This window comes from Eubalaena glacialis, chromosome 2 (assembly GCF_028564815.1).
Source record: "Eubalaena glacialis isolate mEubGla1 chromosome 2, mEubGla1.1.hap2.+ XY, whole genome shotgun sequence".
NCBI lineage: Eukaryota > Metazoa > Chordata > Mammalia > Artiodactyla > Balaenidae > Eubalaena > Eubalaena glacialis.
Window position 1 is genome coordinate 68,386,860 of NC_083717.1, and position 22,153 is coordinate 68,409,012.

A 22,153-nucleotide genomic window follows, 5' to 3' on the forward strand; every position below is an offset into this window, starting at 1 on the left:
CGGGTCACTAAGTTCTCTGAAGCCCTACCAGCCCTGCCAGCCTCCCCTCCATTTATTTAATCACTATTTCTTAAGCATCTCCTGAATGCCAGGCAGTGCCCCAGCTCCTGCCTTCTTGGGGCTCTCACTGGAACAAGGCAGACAGACGGTGCAAGAAAAGCAGTGAGGACAAGACAGTGAGGTCGGGCGGTGATGGGGATCCAGGGTGGGTGGGTGTCAGAAAAGGCCTTCCCAGAGCATTTCAGCTGAGCCTTGGAAGATGAGTAGGAGTTGGGGAGGAGAAAAAGGGTGGCGGGGAAAGGTGTCCGGGGCTGAGGGAACAGCCTGTGCAATGGCTCACAGGCAGAAAGGGCTCAGCTCATTCAAGGAGTAGAGCATCACCCCCTGTGATGGGAACGTGGAGTAGGAGACAGAGGTGGGGCAACCATGCCCCTGCCTTCGCAGGCGAGTGTGAAGGCAGTGTGCCGTGCCCAGCTGATACTGCAAGACAGCACTATTTCTCCTCTTTCTCAGAACTAAAGTGATCTGGACACTGGAACTCCGGGGACTCTCCATGCTCTTTTCTCATCCTGCCACCCTCACTGCTTTTCTCAGTGTGCACCCCATTGCTCTCCCTACTACCCACCTCCCCAAATGGGGGAAAGATCAAAGGCAAATTTTGGGGAAGAACCAGCAATACAGCCTGACTGGATGCTTTTAACTAAGTCTGAGGGCAGGAGAGACTTTTTATCCCTTGCAAGTTAATGCAAACTGTTAGGGAGATAAATAAATGACAGAGCTGCCGATGGACTGTTGGGCTCAAAGGAGGGAAATTTGTCTCACTTTAGAAGAAGGACCTGGAGGGCTCAGCCCCATCGACTTGTTCATTGTGTTGTTATCTGCCAGAGAGGTGGTGACACCACAGCAATTAAGACAAACTTTAGTCTATAAGTTCGTCCCTGCAATCTCGTGGCTTCAAAACAAGACAAATGATGCCGCCAAGGGAGGAAACAAAGTCTTTTTCAGACTCTGTCCAAAGTTACGGCGAATATTTGTAGTTGTTCAGCAGAAAATTTGTCATTACGAGGCCTGGGCTCTGCTGGCTCCCCCCGCCCCACTTTATGATCCATCTTGGATCATAAAGTGTGCCAGCCCAGGCTGTCTCTGGGACTCCACCTGGCTGCCTCCTGCAGGGTCCCACCCATTGCCAGCCGCACCCACCTGCCTGTCTCTTAGGTTATGGGCATCTCGGGTGGATCAGGACACGGTTTCTGCCAACCGGCAAGGAGTCATGACAAAGCCAGGAAGTGCAATCAGAACCCAGCTCTGCCACCGAGGGCTGGTGACCTCCTCCCATCTCCCTTCTGCTCCCCCTCCCCTGTACCAGCAGCCTGTGCCCACAAGGACCAGGCCTGGGGGCTGCATCCTGGGCCATTTCCTGCTTCCACCTGCCTGGGCTCCCCACCCTTGTCCTGTATCACCACAGCTGTTGGCCTTCTCCACAAGCCCCTCACAACTGATCCTGGCCTCAGCCTCCCACCTGTGGTTGGATTGAGCCATTTCTGGCTGCTTGAAGGGAAAGCACCCCAACCCCTCAATGAGGAGGTTGGGACCTGGACCCAGTACAGCCTTGGGAGCCCACCTGGCCTCGAGTGTGGAGTCAGGACCCCGCTGGCTGCCTGGGCTGCTGTGGGCTGTTGGCGCTGGCTCCCTTCTTGCCCTCCTGCTTCTGTTGTTTCATGCTCTTCTGCAGCCTTGCCTGGCACTGCCTCTCTCCCCACCCTCCCTGTACTCTATGAACACAGGCTCCCAACCTAATAGGGCCCAGACTTAGCTACAGGACAAAGCTCCAGTGGGGAATTTGGGCAGCAGTCAGTGGGGATGGAAGACATCTTTGAGGCAGCATCATGACCCTCTCTGGGTTCCCCCAGCCCACGTGGAGGCAGCTGTCCATCCCTGTCTAACCAACCTGTGCGACAGAGGGGGCCTGCGGAGCTGCCTGCCTGCATGCCTGGCACCATCCCAGGGCCTCACTTTGAGGTTATATTCTGGCCTTCAGCACTGAGTGTGCAGAGATCTGGAAGCATATGCCTTCCCCCAAAGATTCAGGTCTGTTCAGCTCAAGTGCAAGGCCCCAGGTTCTTGGCCTGCAGGCAGGGCACCCATGGCTTCCTCAGCCGGGTTACGGCACCCAGCCCATCTTACACTGGCCTGACAACCCCCAAATGGGCTGGACTCAGCTCTGGGTCACACTGCTTTGGGCCACAAGGCCTTTGTCTGACCACATGTGGGGAACAAGGGTCCCACCCTTCCTCCCTGTCCCCATTGCCTTCTTGGAGCATCTCCAAAGCCCTGGGGTCCTGTAACCCATACTTCCCAGCTGGGAAAACCAAGGGCAGGACAAGGAAGGTCCAGCGGGCTGAGTGCTGAGGGGACTCCTTGCCTCCAAGCTCGGGTGGCACCCACCTCCCAGTGTGAACTGCGGGCTCCATGAGGACTGACCTGTCCCAGAAACACCCCCCTCCAGGCTTGAGGGTCTGAGGCCCGAGGCTGCATCCCGTGGGGGTCTGGTCTCCTGGATGTCCTGGTTAGAAGGCAAATGGGTGTCTCTGAGGGTTGGAGTGAGAGACCAGAACAGGATAGTGACAAGCCCTGGGGAGGGGCCTGCAGGCCTGACCCAGCCCTCCAGCCCTCCCACACTCAGAGCACCTGCCATGTGCCGCCCTGGCCAGGTCCTGGGGTGATGAGTCAGACCCTCAGGGGGCTATCTGTACCAGAGAAGCTTCCAAGAGGAGGTGCTGTTTGAGAGGGGCCTCAAGGGAGGAGTGGAGCTTGGCTGCACGGGCAGGGTGACGGTGGGTGAGGTGTCACTCTGGGCAGAGGGGAGAGCTCATTCCTGTCCCTCCGTGTTCCAGGTCTCAGTCCTCCATGACCCCTCAGGGCACGGGCGGCTTGGCCTTGGGGCTGTCAAGGGTGACTGGGGGGATGACCGAGCCTAAATAGGCCAAAGAGGGCCCTGCCTGTCAGCCAGAGGGCTCTTTGCAGGAGAACCCCTCAGGGGTTGCCCAGCTCCCCATCTTCCCAAGACTGAACCCAAGGGAAACTCAGACCTTGAGGGTCGCCCCAAAGCTGGGGCTCTAGACGTGGAGTCCACGAGTGAGTGGGTTCCAGGGCTCCATGAACCCTAAGTTGTGGACAAAATTGTGTGTGCAAGCGTGTGGGTGCACGTTATTCTGGGGTGAGGGTCTGTCACTTCTGTAGGACACTTGTGGAGGTCCATGGCCCCAAAAGGTGAGAACCCCTGTTCTGGAACATCAGGGCTGGAGGAACTCCAGGACTCAGTGGGATCAACTCCTGCATTTACCAAAGAGGAAACTGAGGCTCAGATGGAGACATGCTTTGTCCAAGGTCATCCTGGAAGCTGGTCTCCAGGTCCAGGGCCTTGATGAGCCCTCCAGAGCAGTGTTTCTCAGTGCCACTGGAGGACACTCTGCCTCTGTGTCCTGGGGGTGGCCACAGAGCAGACCCCTGGGCCCCACTCCAAAGGTACTGATATAGTATCTTTGCACACCAGAGTTCCTGAGGACAGGGTATGTGTGTGCACGCTCACGTGTTACATATGTAGTGCTTGTGGAACTGACTTCTGGAGCCATGGTTAAGAGAACGGCTCTGAGTTCCAAACGGTACTTTTCTACTTACTTGCTGGGTGTCCTTGGGCAAGTCTCTTAGCCTCTCTGTGCTTTGGTTTCTCCATCTGTAAAACGGGCAGATTAATAATACCTCCTACCTCATGTGATTGCTGCAGAGATTAAACAGGTAGATAAAGTAAGCCCTCAGCACAGTGCTTGCATGGGATGCCTGATCATTTTCCCTCCCTCCCCTGGTTTGGGATTTGGGGATAGCAGGCTGGCTGGGTGAATCTTCTCAAATCAAGAATGAACTTCACGTCTGGGTGGTGGCTGGTTCATGTTCTGGGCTGGGGAGGCCCCTCTGGGGAGCGTCTCCTCCTCAAAAAGTCCACAACACATGCTCCGTGAAGCTCTCCCTTCCCTGGGCACTGACCTGGGGAGCAGCAGCCTCGATGGCCTGGGCCTCATCTAATCCTGTGACCTCCCAGCCCCAGGGATGCAGCAGGTGCTCTGCCCCAGGCCCAGGGGCAGCTGGAGGCCTGTACCACCTTGCAAAGTGTTACCAAGAATATGACAACTCTGCCCCAGGAAACAAAAGGATGCCTCACATGGGCTGAGCTCTTCATGGGCAAAGGGCTGAGCAGCGCTGGGCATCACAGTCCAGCCAGTTTCCACTCAGGCCACATTTACTGGGCACCTACAACGCCAGGCTCTGTTCTTGGCACCGGAGGGATGGATGCCACATGAAGAAAACAGACCAGAATCTCTGCCCTTGTGCAGCGTACATTCTAATGGGGAGGAGGGGTAGGGAGGAGATGGCAGATAAAATAAATGAGTACAATTAGTGGTTTGTAACAAATGCAATGGAGGACAGTGGTGCAGGCAAGGGGAACATGAGTCCCAGGGGGCAGGTGTGGGCGGGTTGTGATTTTAAATAGAGCGGTCACGTCAGGACTCACTGAGATGCCATATGAACAAAGTTCTGAATGGGCCAGAAGTGAGTCATGTGGATACTTGGAGGAAGAACGTCCTGCACCCGGTATGAAGGCCTACGTTAGATGGCATAATACTAGCTGCCAGTAACATAAACGCAAAATAGTTTAGTTCAAGCTCATTTAACAGTCCAGTGCAGGGGTTCCTGGGGGCAGCATGTTCCTCCAACGGGTGATTCAAAGATTCAGGCTCCTTCCTTTTGGACTTCAGCCTCCTGCACCTCCCACTATAGTCATTTTTCCATTTAGCAGGAGGATGGAGAAACATGTAACACAGAAGGCACATCTGCATTTTAAGCTTCTTGGCCAGGAAGCAACCTACCATCTGCTTCAATTGATGAGAACTGGCCACAAGGCCCCTGTTAAATGCAAGGGGGATCGGGAGAGCTGGTCTGGGGCTGGGTAGCAGCTTCCCCACAGCCCTACACTATGGAGGGAGCATGAACCTTTGGGGGTCAGCTAGGTGTCTCTGCTGTGGCCCTGAGTGGGAGAGTGTCCCTGGATGTTCAAGGGTCAGTAAGGTGGTCAGGTGGCTGGAGTAGAGTGAGAGTTGGGGGTGATGGGAGTTGAGGTGAGAGATAACGGGGGTAGACTGTATAGGGTCACACAGGCCATTGCTGGGTCTTTGTCTTGTTTTCTGAGTGAGCTGGAGCCCCTGGAGGTTCCAAGCGGGGAGGGCCAGGATCTGCCTTGTTTTACCTGGCTCCCTCTAGTGGCCGTTTGAAGAATAGACTGCAGGGGCAGGTGCCTGGTAGGAGTCTGTTGCAGGGGTCCAGCGGCGGTGCCTTGGATGAGGATGGGAAGTGGTGGAATCAATGCAGTTTGAAGGTAAAGACAGCAGGACTTCCAGGTAGGCTATATGTGCGGTGTGAAAGAGAAAGAAAGGAGGCAAGGCCAAGTCCCAGTATGTTGGAGTGGGCACCGGGAGGATGGAGATGGGAAAGTGGTGCAGGAGGTTCTGGATGCGTGCGTGGCGTAGGAGTTTGCTTTTGGATGCGTCAGGACGCCACTTAGACCTCCAAGTGCAACCCGAGCCCCTCTGAGCCTCGGTTCCTCACCTGTAAAATGGGGGTAACACACTTACCTGGAGGTGATGGAGAGGATTACCTAACAGGATGGCTGTGAATGGCCCGAGGTGAGCGAGGTTCCCTGGGCGTGGCGTCAAGGGCAGTGAGGGCCAGCTTGCTGTAGAGAGGAGCTGGTGGTGGGGTGTGGGGTGGGAGGGAAGGAGGGGCTCTCAGAACCACCCCAGGCTTCTTCCCAGCTCTTGGTCTCCTTCCTCACCCACAGCCCCAGATCAGATCACTGTGTTGGAGCTGGAGCTGCTGCTGGGACTGCCTGGCCCTTGAGTGTGGGGACAAACTCCAGCCCAGCAAGGGGCACATGACGTGGGTCCTGAGATCTTAGCTCTAGTGCTGGCTTGGCCGCTCTTCGCCGTGGGACTTGGTTCAGGGACCTCCACGCCTCAGTTTTTTACCTGTCAAACGGGTCGGGCTGCAGGCCTTGTCACGGAACTGCAGGAAGCACTCCTGGGGGGCTGGCACTGCCACACATATCCCTGCGCCGCTCCCAGCCCTGGGCGGGCAACAGACCCTCTGCACAGCACAACCCTCCTGGCGGTGGGCAGTCACAAAGCAGTAATACTTTTATTCCCATCAGCGATACTGACGGGGCCTGACCCTTTACAAAGGAGAATGTCAGGAAAAAGGAAGAGGAGCAAGGGCGTAGGGGCCTCTCTTCTCGATGCCCCAACCCCTCTACCCACCCTGCCAGTCAGGCCTCCAGACCCAAGGGGGGGCGAGGGCTTGCCCTGCAGGGGTTGGCCACCCTTGAGGGCTCCCTAGGCAAGGTCATCTGCCAGCAGAGTCGAAGGTGAGTCCAGCAAAGCTCTTCTGGTGCGGACAGCAAACGAAGGCACAACAGGCACGTTTTCCCCTTGGTGACCAGTCCTGGGCTTTCAGCATCACACTGCAGCCTCAGGGGGGGCCCTGCTGGCTCCGCCTCTCCTCCAGTGCCCTGCACACCCACATGGACACCACGGTGGCATTTCCATCGTTGAACTGAACGATGAATGGGTGGCCCTGTGGGGAAGAGGAGGAAGCTGTGACAGGCATTCCCCAGACTCTGCACGTCATCACTTTCCAAGCCCTGTTCTCAGTCTTCCCCAACAGCCCTGTGAGGTGAGGGCAGCTTCAGCCCCGTTTCACAGCCTAGATGACTGAGGCCCAAGGTGGAGCAATGACATGCCTGTCTAGAGCACTCACTGCAAACCTCACATTCTGCCTGGTGCTTGGCTACCTTCTCCTGAAACTCCAACCAGCCTGAAAGATCCCCAAGGGTGTGAGCCTATCTTAACTCCACACTGCCTGGCCCTTCCTCAGCCCAGCATCACTCCAACAGCTGGCAGGCAAGGCCTGGCACCGGAGCTGCCAGCGTTCCTATCAAGTTGCTGCCCAGAGACCAGAGAATCATCTCATCAGGGGCTACGTCAACCCCAGTTTTCTTCTTTGTCTCCAGCCCTCCTATGAACAATCTGCGAGTGGAGGGAAGGCAAACGTGTCGGGGGAGGACGGATGTGCTGGTTCATGGTGAGAAGCTGGGGGCTGGGGACCAGACTCTGGAGGGGCGCTACAGCCTCCGTGTGGCCCCTCAGGCTCTAACCTACTTAGCTCACAGGCAGGCCAGGTTATATTTAGTCAGCCCCCTCCCCAGCTGTCCTGAAGAGACAAGATTCCTCCTCACAATCTTAGGGCCTCCTTGGGAGTTCCCAGGAAAGGTCAGAAAAAAGCAGGGGCAGCCATGGGATCACCCTTTGGCCACAGGTCAAAGGTGAAAGGAAAACTGGAAAGCATTCTCTTCCCTCCTCTTCTCCAAGTGCTTCTCTGCTAAGGGATGCTCACCTGGCAGCCTCCTCTCCTACCAAAAACTTTGTAGCCTGAGACTGAGGGAGCCACGCTGGGTGAGCAGAGGGCATGGGGGGCTCCCTGCTGCCATCTCCCCAAGTCCCCCCTGCTCCTTCTCTCCCTCCCGCTTCAGCCATCCAGCTCCCAGAAGGGAGCTCCCGAATTCCCTGCTCCCTCCTGCTTTCTGAGCCCTTCTTGGGCCCCCTTTGCCTCCCCTCTGGCCAGGCGGGGCTTTCGAGGCAGCTTTCCTGAGGAGCTCATCACAGAACCAGGAGGGACGGGGCCAGGGCTCGGATGCCCAGACCCCACTGTGTGTGGGAGCAGTCAAGGACCAGGCTGGGGAGGGCGCGGGAGGTCAGGTCGGGCGGGTGTCCCGCAGGCAGCACAAGCCTGAGGGGGGGGCTGAGGTGGGAGAGGCCCAAGCGGGACTCTATCTTGGCTCTCATATGTCCCCCACCCCGACACATATCATCTCACCTTATGTGTGCCTGCCTAAATCAGTGCCTAGATAGAGGGGATTCTTCTTGAAGTCAGTGAGCACATTTCCTTTTCAGGAGGCTCAGAGGAGGTGACCTTGTGCCCTTCTGAAGAACAAAGGGAGAAGCTGTGCTCAGGAGCCGAAGAACAAAGGGAGAAGCTGTGCTCAGGAGCCGATGGGCCCCTCCCCTGAAGCCCGGGGTGGCACAGTGTCACTTTCCCAGAATGCCCGGTGACTTTGGGGGCCATATGCTCCATCTCTGTTATCATCTGTTCAGGAACAAGCAGAGCGGAACCACAGGAGGGGAGAGTGCAGCGTTCCTCCAGTTACAGGAAGGCTGCTGGCTACACTGCAGGAGGCATTTCGCCCAGATGCACCGGGAGGCGGACGAGGAGAGGGTCAGCATCCACCGCTCTGGTGGCGACTCTGCCCCTTTCCTGTCCTCCCTGACTGGGAGGTGACCCCCATCTCCTGTGTACCCCTGATGCTTTACACCACCCTGCACGGGAGTGACCGAGACAAGTGGTTTTGTCCCCAGCCACTGTTGATGGGTTTCGGGGGAATGAGAAGGGGAATCACAGAGGGAGAAAGAGAGGAGAGAGAGACAGAGACAGAGATGGAGGGGAGATGCCAGCCTCTCTAGGCATCCTGGGCTGTGACAGGAGAATGTAGGAGCTGTAGGCTGCCTGGTCCCCCATCTGACTGGGCACGCAGAGAAAGCCAGTACGTGGGGAGTGAGAACATGGAGAGTTGTACAGAGGGAAACAGGAGCTGAGATGGCACTGGAGACCCCGGGGGCCATGACAGCCTGGCAGCATCTCTGCCTACAGTGTCCATGCACACCTTACGGTCTGGGGTGGAGACATTAAGTCACGTAGGTGGGCACAATCATCTCCACTTTGCAGATGAGGAAATAGAGGTCACGGTTGACCTGCCCCATCTCCCAGAGCTGCGACTGGATCACAAGTCTCTATAACCCAAACCTACTGCCTGCGGCGCTCCCTGGGCTGAGCTGCAGTAGGCAGAGCCAGATTGCAATTCCCCCTTGCCTTATTTCTGCCATGGGATTCAGGCCTGCCTGGCCAGAGGGGGACTGAGATGGCAGGTCCTGACCCGTGTCACCCCTGGGACATCCTGGGAGAGTGCTGTCAGGGTGGCAGATCACTCTTACTTGACTCTGCGCCCTCCCATCAGCCCTGGGTGGGAAGCAGGGAAAGTATGCCGTCACCCCATTTTACAGAAAAGGAAACTGAGCACCGGGGAGGGGACGTGACTGGTTAAGTGCTGCAGCTTCTGGCTGCTACTCTGGTACGTTCTCAGGGCTTGACCGCATCCCCTGTGACCCTGACAGCGCACGTGCTCCCTTTCCTCCCTGGAGTACAGTGCACACTCCTCCAGTCCCGTGATGCACACGATGCAGGCACTCCTCGTGAGTTTAATGAGCAAACGAAATCTGATGGACAGTTCTGGGAAAAGCATGAAGATCACTCGGCCACCCTGAGGTGCCTGAATTCCTAGGTGGCTCCTGACAGGCCCGAGCAGATGTCTGCAACAGCCAGATGCCTGGAGACCAATGGAAACTGCACACCGGATAATACCGAGTCCAGCACCATGGATTGAATGCTGTGTGCCAGGCCCTTGCCAAGGGCTTTGTTCTCATTTTCCCACCGATCCCCACACTCACTCTGGAGGCGCACACGGCCCCCTTGCAGATGAGGAGACAGACACTCAGGGACCTGTGTGAAGTCACGCAAGCGAGGGCTGGGCTGGAACCACAACGTGGGTCTCTTGACTCCAAATGCCACGCTCAGGACTACATGCTCTCCTGCACCTGCAACCGGAGAGCTGACCTCACAGCCCTTCTGGGGGTCTCTGTGTGATCCGGAGAGGGCTGCAGCCCCCTGCAGCCAGACCCTCCTCTGCATCTGGGTAAATGCACATCTCCCCCTAGGCAGAGAAATCCAGATGTGGACAAACTCGCAGCCCCCTCAGGCTCCAAGGATCAGCGGGAGCATGGCGTGGCCCATCTCCTCGGAGCCAGGACACCCACATGCTGCTTGTCAAGAGCATCCTCCGCCCCAGGTGACTGCCCCAGACACCCAGGCCTCTGCCACCCACACGAAGAGTGTGTCAGCGGTCACTCCGCAGAGGCTGGCAGGGCGCGTGCAGGCTGGAGCCGCTGAATGATCTCACTGGCCTCGTCACCAGGCAGTGGGAGCCACTTTCATTTCCCGAATTCTCTCAGGGCCAATTGCAACAATTAAACCGGCGAGGGTTGAAGTATAATGGCCCACAAACTTCGCCACAGAAGGTGGAGACATAATGAAGGGAAAAGGATGGCACTGGAAGACGTAGGATGGATCCAAAAGGCGGGCACAGGGGAGAGTGAGAGAGATGAGTCAACAACAACCAAAGCCGGCGGCATCACCGGGTGCAGACCTCCCTCCACGGGGCTGAGGGGCAGATCGTGCCCGTGCACTAACTCGTGAAGAGAAACTAGAGTGTTCAGTACACCCTCCTTCACTTGGGCACTAGCCTCCAGGGCTTCGCTAGAGTTTGGCCCTCTCCTTCTGTAATAACGTCCCTAATTTTTGCCCACCCGTGTCATCGTGATGAGGTGCCTTCCTGATGACTGATGGCAGGACCCTCCCCATGTGGACAGCGCTCCATGCTTCTGCCAAAGCGGGCAGGGAGAGGAGGGGTCCAGGGGCCCACCGTGTGGGCAGGAGGTGGACGCTCCGAGCCTGCTGCGGAGAAGTAAAGCCTGAGGTTGATGTGTCTGGTCTCCCAAGCCAGTGCTCGTTCACTGACACCTCACTCTCTGCCCTTAGTTGGGCTTCGAGTTTCTTCCCAAATACGAATTTACCTATTTGGGGTCTCCATAGTTTCTTCTCCCGTATAACCTCCTAAAGAACTTTCTGCATGTGAATCATTTAAGGACTTGCTGGTGTGGCTGCCCCCCCCGCTGCAGCGCCTGGCAGGTCGCAGGCCCTCAGTTGGCCGTGGGCCTGAGGCAGGAAAAAGTGACCTACCTGTCCTCTCTGTCTGCATCTATTCATCGAGCCCATTTTGTGGGCCAGGCCCCCTCTGCCTTGCACGGCCCGGAACCCACCCATCACCCCCTTTACACACAAAGGAGACCTAGACGCCAATAAATGTGACCTGGGGCAAGGTCACAGAGCTAGAAAGTGGCAGGGTTAAGGGCTGAACCCAGCGGAGGACACCACACTACTCTGCTCACTGGGGGCGGGCACAGTGAGTTTTAAATTCCTACTTTTTAAAAGAATATATGGTACATTATTTTTAACTAGTAATTTTTAACTGGCAAACTGAAATGACAGTGGCAAAAAGGCAAACTGTGTCCTCCCCGCTCAAAGCTATGTCAGGCACAATCAGGTAATTTATTTAATACTCAGCAAATCCATTAAGTATTATATTATGCCTGTTTTATAGATGAGGAAGCTAAAGCACAGAAAGATTAAGGAATCTGTCCAAGACCACAGCGCCTGAATGTGGTGCTGTCTCCAGAGCCCGAGCCTCAGCCATTATGCTGTCCTTCCTCGTCAGAGCCAGGGCTGGGGGATGGCGGCACCCACCCTGCAGGACAGCGTGCCCTCACAGCAAGCGCCGGGTGGTCTCTGTTCCTTCTCTTTGGGTCTAGATTCTAGAGGAGCAGGAAAATGAAGACCCAGGGCCTGGAAGAAATTTTCCAGGGCTATGGAGACCACACCCTAGACATAAGGGTGGAAATAATAAATAGGATGCCTGGCAGCAGACTGCACCCCAAACCTAAGATCTACTCTGTGGGGCCTTTCTTCATGTCTCCTCTCAAGAGGTGCCATCTCTCCCAGAACAAGAGCACACCCTTGTTCTACTGTGTATTATCGTCATTTGAGCCCACCTTATCCTAGCACAGACTGGAATCCTCGAGGGCAGGGCAGTGCTAATCACATAGGAACTGCCAAGAAAAGTTAGCTGGATTGACAGGTAAGTTACACTGCTTCCCAGGAGCCTGATGCTAGGCTGAGAAGGGCCGCAGGTTGGGTGGGCACGCCTGGGGAGAAGGCTTCACAAGCCAAGGCTGCTCTAGACTCTCTGGACCACAGGATTCCTCTCTCTCAGGATGAGCTCCAGGCCACCAGGCACCTCCTTTCCCGCCAAGGACGCCACACGGGACAGGATGCCAAGGACCCACGAGCTGGTTCAAGTAAGCAAGCCCAGCCCAGTTACACTCCAGCTAAGTCCAAAATAAGAAGAGTCCAACACACGCTCAGGCGAGCCGCAGGGCCAGTCCTGTCATGAGGCAGGTGCCTGTAAGAGGTGATCTGAGAGGCTGGAGGGGCCCCAAGGTCAACGCACTGCCCATCACTTCACCTTTCCGCACTGGGCCTGCCAGCCTTACTTGAAGGCTCTCTGCATGTCCCTTTAGGATCCAGCCCTCGTGGCAGGGGTAAAACACTTCAGTCCTTCTCGGCAATATGGAGGTACGGTAGGATAGGATGGGACCTCAGAGACCAGCAGGGCTGTAGGGTGTGAGGTGTGCTGGGGCTTCCACACGTTTGATTCAAATCATTAAGATATTTTAAGCTGTATTTGTTAAAAAACTAATTAAAAAATAATATATACACTCAACTATGTTCAACTCTAAATGTTACCCTGAATATTGGCAATGCGTTACCCAGCACTGTGATGGTAACTGATTTTCTGCAGCTCTTAGGACAGGCAGTCTGCTTGTTAGATCTGTGCATATTACTGACTGCTCATACACGGGCCAACACCTAGAAAGGTTGTGGTGGTGCACTGGGCACCTAAAATAACTCAGGGCTGTGACGTCCACTCACATTGTGTGTAGGTATAAAACTGTGTGAGCACCACACCAGAGCCAGTGCACTGAGCCCACGAAGCACATCTGCCCAGTGGCCCGGTGCACGATGCCCAGCCAGGGGTGTGGGTCAAGCCTGCTCTGAGTTTCCAGTGGCATCAGCTCCTGCAAGCTTTGAGTCCCTCTTGTCTGACCTGTAGATTTACCGTAAGCAATTCATATGAACAGCTGCTAGCTACTGTCAGCAACTAAACTCTAAAATAAAACTTTTCTGCTATTCCTTTTTAAAGCTTCTAAGTGGGTTTAAAAGATGCCTAAGCTGAGAGGGCAACTGGTGAGTCAGGACTTCCTTGATATGGGGCTCCTGAGACAGTATCAGAGATAAGTGGGACACTGATGCAGATATTAGACTATAACCATCACCTATGACCCTGGCTCTCAGATTTTTGTGTCCTTCAAGAGAAGTCTCATGGACGCCTTTCTAAAGAAGTAAGTGCCTACAGTGAATACTTACTTACACATTCATGCTAAAAAAAAAACCACTACTTTTTTCCTATATTAGTATTGAGATCCTGCATTAATTTTACATAATAAAAAGCATTCCACTGCTACAGATTCAAAACTAGCAATCTAATGTCTACTTACTCTGGAGATAACTTCAGATTAGAGAAGTTAAATAATTTTTGGAAAAATGCACATATGTCCAGTGTCTGCTAAACGGCTGACAAGTGCCAGGGCAGTGGGCAGCCTTTATAATATTAATTACATGCGATAATAACCCATGATCATCCCTGGGGTTAACACTTCCTTCCAGGATGGGTGTGCCCGAACTAATCAACAGGGGGAGTCAGGGAAGGAGGTGGCTGGGATTGTGGCTGCAGGGGAGCCCCCAGGCACAACTCAGCAGGGAGAAGCTGAAGCACCTCCACAGCAATTCTTCCATCTGTCCCTGTGTGGGGTAAGGCAAGGAGCCCTGGACTGACAGTCAACAAGCCTTCTCTCGCCAGCCCAGGAGTCGTGAGAGCTTGGGAAGGGCCACAATGGCCTCACCTATAAAAGAGAAACTATTCCAGTGGAACCTCCATTCCCCTGGCTTCATCCTTCCACACGGAGGGACCTGTGTTGTTATCACACCCCTCAGCCATGTCCCCAGGGGAAGGCGTGGCAATGTTGGGAGGAAGTACGGAGCAGGCCCGGCTCAGGGGTCTCCTGCCCACAGGGAGGCTGCATTCTGGCCTGCCCTCTCCTGGTAAGCTTCCAGGCAGGCTGTTCACCTCTGACTGGGCTCTGTGGTAAATTCTCAGGAGGGCCCTCGGGCCACCCACGTAAGCACGCCCTTCAACTCAGATTTTACAGAAGTAGGGGTGACGCTTCCTTTCTGTCATTTCCCGAGCCTTATTTCTCAGCTGGTGTTGAACACAGGGAGGCTGCTGGCTGGCCTCGTCACCCAACCAAATACCCCAGCTCTCTCTGCCTCTGGGGTCGGGTGGGAGATAGCTTGTCTGCAGACAGGGGTTCACAGATACACGCTGGGCAGCATGAGGGGAGGTTACTATCCCCCCAGGTAGAATGCATGCGGGGGAGCGGCAGTAAGATGAGGGTGTGAGCCTTGCCTATCAGCTAGTGTGGAATCTGCCTGTCGGCCCAGCCCAGCCTACCCAGGCCAATGCCCCGGCTGCGGAACTTTCCAAGGTAAGGCGTTTGTTCTGAGACTGCGCTTTCTCAGCCTCTGATTCCTAAAGCTTTTCCATGGCTAGGGTTGGGGGATCCCTTCTAGCCCTTCATTTTCTTTTAAGACCTCAGAAATGATTTGCAGCTGTGACATGCCATTTCAATCAACCTTCCTGAGTTTATCTTCACAACTGCTACAGAAATAGATGTTTCTTCCCAAATATTCAATTATTAGCAGCAAATTGCTTACCTCCAGCCATCCTAGACTATACACAGGCATCTAAGGGGGGTCAAGGCACTCTCCACCTTTCACCTGAGCAGATCTATGTGTTCCTACACAAAGTAATTGGTCAGAAAATGGCCAATCGAGAGAGCAAGATGTTTCCAGAGGTCTCCGCAAGTCATTCTAGGGCCTGTCCTTACAGGGCAGCCACAGGACTCGAGCAGTGTGGTATGGGAGGGGGCACAGGACGACTGCAGTGGGCCACCGTGAGGGGTAAACACGCGGATGCCAGCACTCATGAGTTTGTGTCGGAGGAAGCTGACCCATTTGGGTGGCAGAATGGTGCCACTGGCCCATTTAGGGGGGGCTGTGGTGGCTGCCCTGTAGGAAACTCAGACAGGACTCGGGGGAACAGTAGGGAGCATGCTGGCTCCCCCTCGCAGTCTCGGGCTGAGCAGATACCTAGAGAAGTCAGGACCTGAGGGTGCCAGAGGGAGAGGGGAGGCCTCGCTCCAACAATGCTGAGGACTCTTGTCTGAGAGGCTGAGTCTGCAGGTCCAAGCAGTGAATATGGGGGCCACTTACAGGCATCTGGACGTTCAATGTTCGTCTTTCGGTGTGATGGCTGTGTGGTGGTGGGGATTTAAAGACACAATGCTCAGAAGGATGGATTCTTTCCAGCCCTCTTTTTTCTTACCTCTTGAGATTTGATGTTTAAACTCTGAGACCTTGGCTCTGTGTTTGTGTGTGTGTGTGTGTGTGTGTGTGTACACGCATATGTGGGCATGTGAGCGTGCAGAAGGGGAAGAAAGAATGAGACCCAGCACGATTTCTGGCACACAGCAGGCAGCTCAGTAAGCTTGTTGAACAAAACAGAACAAAGTGATTCGACAGTGAGTGAATGAAGAGATGGGGAGAGACTAAGCCTAAAAGCCCTCCCTCTACAAATTCCCAGCCATGCCAGATAAAATGGAACATTTTCCAAAAAGCATACTAGATGAACTTGTAAAAAAGAAGGAAATCTGCAAGTGCCAAAAATGAAGAGGGAACTGAAAACCAGAATTATAAGTGTGTGCGTGGAGGTCTCGTAGCCCTAAGGGAGGCTATCAGTTCTAGGAACGTAGGACCTGGAAAGTTTGAAGAACTAAGTGGACACAGGAGACAAGGTCCACCTGGGGAGCTGGCCTGAGACCCTGAGCAAAACTGGGACTGCAGAAAGGGTGAGCCAGAAAAAGTCTGCCCATCAGCAAAGGGGATGCTGTGTGAGGTGGCTCTGAGCCTCGTGCACTTTGGGGTTCAATGTACCACTGCTGTGGTCTCAGAACACAAGGCTGCTCATAAACTAATGTAACATTGATATTGATCGAGCAATACTCTGGAGTATCTCTCAGGAGCATGAAAAAACATTCTGGGGAAATACTTCTGGAATTCAGTAATTTCCACAGTAATAAGCCCCATTCAGTATAAGCTTACAATAAAACTTCCAAAACGTGTGAGGAAACAATTATCCATGGACAAGAGTCAGCAGACACAACACACAGGAAGATTAGAGCTCTCAGAACCAAGGTGACAGAAAAATAATTGGAAAGAAAATGTAAAATGATGTACAGTTGAAAAGACTGAAGACATAAAAGAAGAAATTGAAACACTAAGAACAAGATATTATAAAAAAGAGAAGAGAGATTTGAAAAAGAATCAAATATAACTTACAGAAATAACACATATAGTGACTGGAAAAAACAAAAGAAATTCTCCATAGATGAGCCAGATAGCAAGCTGAATATAGCAAGGATAGATTTAGTAAGCTGGAAAAATGGTCTGAGAAAATTACCCAGAGCACTAGTCAGTAACGAGAGATAAACAAAAAAAATTTTTTTTTTAATGTGAAAGAGAAAGAACCAGAGGAAAGAAGGAGAAGAGACGAGACACTGTGGGGTAGGGTCAATATCCAAAGAGACAACAGCTGAAAATTTTGAGAACTGATGAAAGATATGAATTTTCAGATTCAAAAATCATAATGATCTCCAAGTATAACTATAACAAAACTTATACCTAGACATATCGTAGGGAAACTGAAGGATACCAGGAAAAGAGATGTTAAAAGCAATGAGAGAGACAGGCATATCTCTCACAAAGGGCAGCAGCTGAGCAGCTGGCAGATTCTCACCAGCAAGTGTAGAAACCAGAGGACAACACAGTATCTTCAATGCCCTGGGAAAAACTGTCAATCTAAACTTCTAAACCCAATCTAACTAACAACCAAGAGTTAGGGTGGGACTTCCCTGGCAGTCCAGTGGTTAGGACTCTGTGCTCTCACTGCCGAGGGTCTGGGTTCAATCCCTGGTTGGGGAACTAAGATCCCACAAGCCACGCAGCGCAGCCAAAAGAAAAAAGAGGGCAAAGTGAAGACACCCTAGAACAAAAACTCAGTTTTACCCTCACTGACAGAACTCTTAATATACTTCCAAAAGGAAAAGAAACCTCAGAAGGAGGAAGTAGGATGCAACAGGAATAAGGAACACATAACTGCTAAACACATGAATAAATCTCAACAAGTACTGATTATACAAAATGACAACAAGAGTAATGACTAATTGTGAGGATCTAAAAACAAGATGACAATGAAATCCTGGACATGAAAGAAGGGACTGATCAGAAACTCTTAGGGTCCTTATGTCCGGGGGAGAGAGGCTGTGGCAGAGGCTGCTAGCTGCCTCTCAATAAACATTCCCCTTTCTTCCTTAGTGATACAAATCCTGATTTTAATAAGGAACAGTGTCACCCAGCAAAACAGCTGCATGTCCAGACTCCCTTGCAGCTAGTTTTGGCCAATGCCATGTGAGCACATATGCTGTGTGCCAATCCCCAGAACTGTCCTTAAACGAAGGGGTATTTCTACTGCCCTTCCTCATTCCTGTTGGCTGGAGCTCAAATGCCCCTTGACTGGAAAGATGGAAGGAACTGCCAGCTAGTCTGGGCACCCTACTTCCTGCCTTCCTTTATATGTATGGGGAATACCCTGCTGTCTTACTTAAGCTGCTGTTCATTTTAATCATGTGCAGCTAAAGCCAATTCTACCTAATATAAAGATGAGATTGAACCTAAGGCTGAGTATTGTTGGGAAGGGGGGTATATTTAGTGATTAACCTTAGGCTTTGCTAAATTAAGTTAGAAACTCAGGGATAATAAGAGGCTAGAAATAGAATATAATATCTAAACTACTGGAAAGAATAAAAAGGAAGGAAAAAATTAATCTAATAGAGTGAAGAAAGGAGAAAAAAGAAGTCAAAAAAGCATTGTAGAGAAGAAAGTACAAAACAGGATAGTAGAAAAAAAAATTCAGGTGTATCAATACGCAATAAATATAAATGATTAAACTAATCAATTAAAAGAGAGTCCCAGATAAAATTAAAAACATCAACAGCAAAATGCAGATTCATTTAAAACAAAAGAACACAGAAATGATGAAAACAAAGGGATAGGAAAACATATAGCAAATACTAAACAAAAGAAGACAGCATAGGTATGTTAATATCAGACAAAAATAAAATTTCAAGCAAAATATATTAGAGGTAATGAGAGTCACTACACAAAGATAAAAGAAACATTTTAAAATGAAGTTACAGCATTTTGACATAGGCATCTAACATCATCGCCTTAAAGCAAATACTGACAAAAGTGCAAGGAGAAACAAAGCTACACTAATAGTGAGAGATTTTAACACAGCTCTCTGAGTGATAAATAAAGCAGGTAGAAAATCAGTAGGGCCTCAAAATATTTAAGTAATGCAATTAACAAATTTGACCTAAAGGATGTAAATAGGACACCGCATTCAACAATTAGAGAATCACATTCCTTTCAAGCAAAGAGAGAACACTGAAAAAAAAAACAAAACGAAACAGTGTAGTAAGGGCGTTTCAACAAATAACAAAGATCTGATACTATACCAACCATGTTCTCTGACCACGGTGCATGAAAAGCAGACAACAATCACAAGATAACAAAACACCACTATTTGCAAACAGAAAAATACTTCTAAATAATTCGTGGGTCAAAAAAGAAATCCTAATTGAAATTGGAAATTACTTAGAACTGAATGACAACAAAAACACTACATATAAATGTTTGTGGGATGCAGCTAAAGTAATACTTAAAAGGCAATTTATAGCTTTATATGGATATATTAAGGAAAAGAAGATTGGAAATTTACAAGCTAAGTGTCCAATTCAATAAATTATACACAGAACAAAAAGTAAATCCAAAGGAAACATAAAACAGCAAATAATAAAGAACACAAAGGAATTAGATATCAAAGAGATGATCAAATCAATAAAACACTGGTTCTTTAAAAAGATTAATAAAGTAGACTAACCTCTGACAAAAATGGTAAAGAGAGGACACAAGGAAACATCATTAGGAACGAAAAAAGGGCACATAACCACAAATCTGGGAAAAATTTTAAAATAATAAGGGCATATCATATGACTGATATGAGGCCAACATAGCTGAAAATGCAGTGTGATGACTCATCAGGAGAGAGAGAAAGAAAGAGAGAGAGAGGGAGAGAATGTGTGTGTGAGTGATGGTAGGGGCAGTGGGAAGGGTGATAATGGTGGCGACTGGGAGGTGCCAACGGGAAGTGACAAATAATCACCCTGGCAGGTGAGTCACAGGTTTCGAGCCCTGGCATCACACTTTTAACTTTTCAAAACACTTCATATCCATTGTCTCATCTTATTTCAAGAAGCATCCAATTAAGTAAAGGCTGCTACCTCTTAAAATCCATCTTAGTAACAGCTTTTCTAGTTTCTTAATAAGGAACAACAACCATTCACACAAAGACTGAAGCTCAAGTGGAGATTTTTTGATGTTACCAAATCAACAAAAAACGTAGAGGAAAAATTGCTAAAGATACCAGATGTCGAACTTTTGGGTAAATAACTTTAACTGAAGCGCCATCTTGTTTTTTTTGTTTTTTTTTTTTTTTTACTGTTTCTGGCTATGATGCTCCCGTTTTCTGAGCCTCACTCTATTTAGAAGACAGGGTTACTTACTGGTGGGGTGAGTGTGAGGGAGCCAAGGGGGTGGGCTCGGGCAGCCCTTTTGGAAAATTTGAAATAAAAGCATAACAAAGGTCAAAGCTACCAGGCCTAGTCTATAAAATACAGGATTGAAAATTACCAGTTACTCTAGAGTTTCTGCTATCAGCAATCATTTTCCATTTGAATCTGTCCCCTCCTTTTTTTTTTTCCTAAGGAAATCCACAAACAGGAAGCAAACCATTTGAAAATTCTGATCATTTTGTGTCCCAGCAGCAAATAAAAATCATCAATAGAACCCACTTTTAGCCTTGAGCAATATTTTCTAAAACAAAACACAAAGAACCTGTGGTACTTAACTACTCTGTTATTGATTTACTGTGGTTTGCAAGGTAATGTTGAAGAAAATTAAATGTACGGAAAGCTGAAATGCGTTTTCTGTGGCAGCAAGCGGTGTGGCCCGTGTTTTCTGAGGCGGCGTCGCTGGCCGTGTGCAGAAGGAACGAGAAAGGGGGTGCACTTCATCTGGCTACAGATAAGCTGGCGAAGGCCTTCCCTGCAGAACTGTATGAAACCAAGTCTGTTTTCGCTGTTAAGAAGGACAAAGTTATTTAGGTGCAAACTTGCTTCTTCTGGTAGTTAATGCTCCAGTTTACACGGAGACCTCAAGTCAATCAAATCCAGTACGGATGGATTGAGAGGCTTCTGTGTGTCTGGCTCTAAACCTGGTTTTTAGAGTCAAAAGACTCCCCCTGGCACATTCATGCCTTATTTGATCCCCTCAGAAAAGTAAAAAAAACTTCAACAAATAATAATTCAAAATAATTTTACGCTAATTATTGATTCAAGAGCAAACTGGTCATATTGTTTCAAACTTGGGCATTTGCATGCAACGTTATCAAGCAGTATATTTCCTATTTAGTGAAATGGTCTGTTTTCAAATCTAGAGGCACTTTACATACCTACAGGCCACTGTAAATTTGATTCCCTTACTTAAGACTAAGAATCTGAAAGTTACACTAAAACTCGAACACTTTACTTTTAGCTAGTCCCTCAAGCCTTTATTCTAGTCCATTTTTTTGTAGTTTAGACTAGTGCTAACACACTTACTATCTGGTTTCCCAATCTAAAGCACAAAATAGAAGAGGAAGAGGGGAGGGCTGTTAGAAAGGGGAACAAGGGCAGGAGTACTAAGTGACATCTATTAGCAACACTGCACAACAAAAACAAAACCAAAGAACCAGCTTGGGGTCAACCAGTGCAGGGACAAATGGCCCTCCACGTGGTAACATGAGGAGACACTAGGACAGCAGAATGCAGCAAACAGACTGTTCATGATGATGGTCTAAAGAACATTTTCTAAAAAGCCAAACCCTGATGCATGTAATCCATTTAAAAGGATAGGGAAGTGTATAATACATTTAAAACCTCTTGCCTATAATCCTTTTAAAAAGTTTTGGTTTTATAAGGAATAAGTCTCAGTTATCTGAATAATATCCTTTCTTGGAAGTAGCTCATTTACTGAAGGTGGTGAATAGACGACTTGCTGCTCTTTGAGTTTTGGAAGGTCAATATTAAACAGGAGAAAGCTCACACTCCGTCTGGCCGCCTTTCAGCAGCACCGTGCGATGTCACCTGGCAGACAAGCCTTCAGAGCCTCTGAACTCAGTAAAGACATATGGGGCCACTTAGGGCCCAAGTTTATCTTGGCTTCCTTTGGAGAGAGTTTGATTACTTCTAAGATTTATGGTCAAAGCAGAAGGAGAAAAGAAATACCTCACAGAGCAGATTTATAACCTCATCTTGTTATAATCACATTAGGGATGACATCCTATGACAGAATCTTGGAATGACTACAGGGCAACTTGGAAACTCGGTGGGAAGTTTTATATTTTGGGGTTTGGAGCATTTTGTACTTGCAAAGGTCAGGGAGGAAAGGACCAGGGAAATGAGCCAGGGGACAGTCAGAGAGTGAGTGTCAGCTGGTCTAATTTTCTGTGTCAACTCTGAAAATTAGATAAACAATGACAAACCAGGCTTTTAAAATGAACTTGTCACTTCTGGTTCTCTTGATACAAGGTAACATTTTTCAAGTCCTGGTAGCCCTAAAGACAGATTTAACCCCTGAGAGGTTTATGTAAGTGTTCTAAAGTCCCCATATCTAAACAAAAGGTTTAGTCCGACCCTATCACCCTTAAAAGAAAAACTAATCATCCTTGAAACTTAAATATGCTTCTCCTAACAATTAAGGGAACATTGCCTAGAGCCAAAGGTCCAGTCTTCTGCAGGACAGTCTCAGCAACTTGATTTTTTCTTTCTGTCATCTCGTTGGCTCTCCAGACCAGCTCAGCCCTTCAACATGGTCCCTTGATCTTTCAACCACTGTTCTCAGCAGGTACTGGTTCTCCTCGCACCAA

General features: G+C 50.3%; 1 protein-coding gene across 4 annotated transcripts in view; it reads right to left on the reverse strand.

Moving 5' to 3' along the window:
- Positions 1 to 6,227: 6,227 nt before the first annotated feature.
- The window catches only part of MAP2K5 (mitogen-activated protein kinase kinase 5), a 264,152-nt gene continuing 248,226 nt past the window's right edge, over positions 6,228 to 22,153 (reverse strand). For 3 of the 4 annotated variants that reach the window (XM_061181974.1, XM_061181976.1, XM_061181973.1), the window contains one exon: positions 6,228 to 6,681. In XM_061181974.1, the coding sequence (XP_061037957.1) occupies positions 6,577 to 6,681 (105 nt within the window). In that variant the 3' untranslated portion in view covers positions 6,228 to 6,576. The remainder of the gene's footprint in view (positions 6,682 to 22,153) is intronic. The other variant, XM_061181977.1, reaches the window with a different exon arrangement.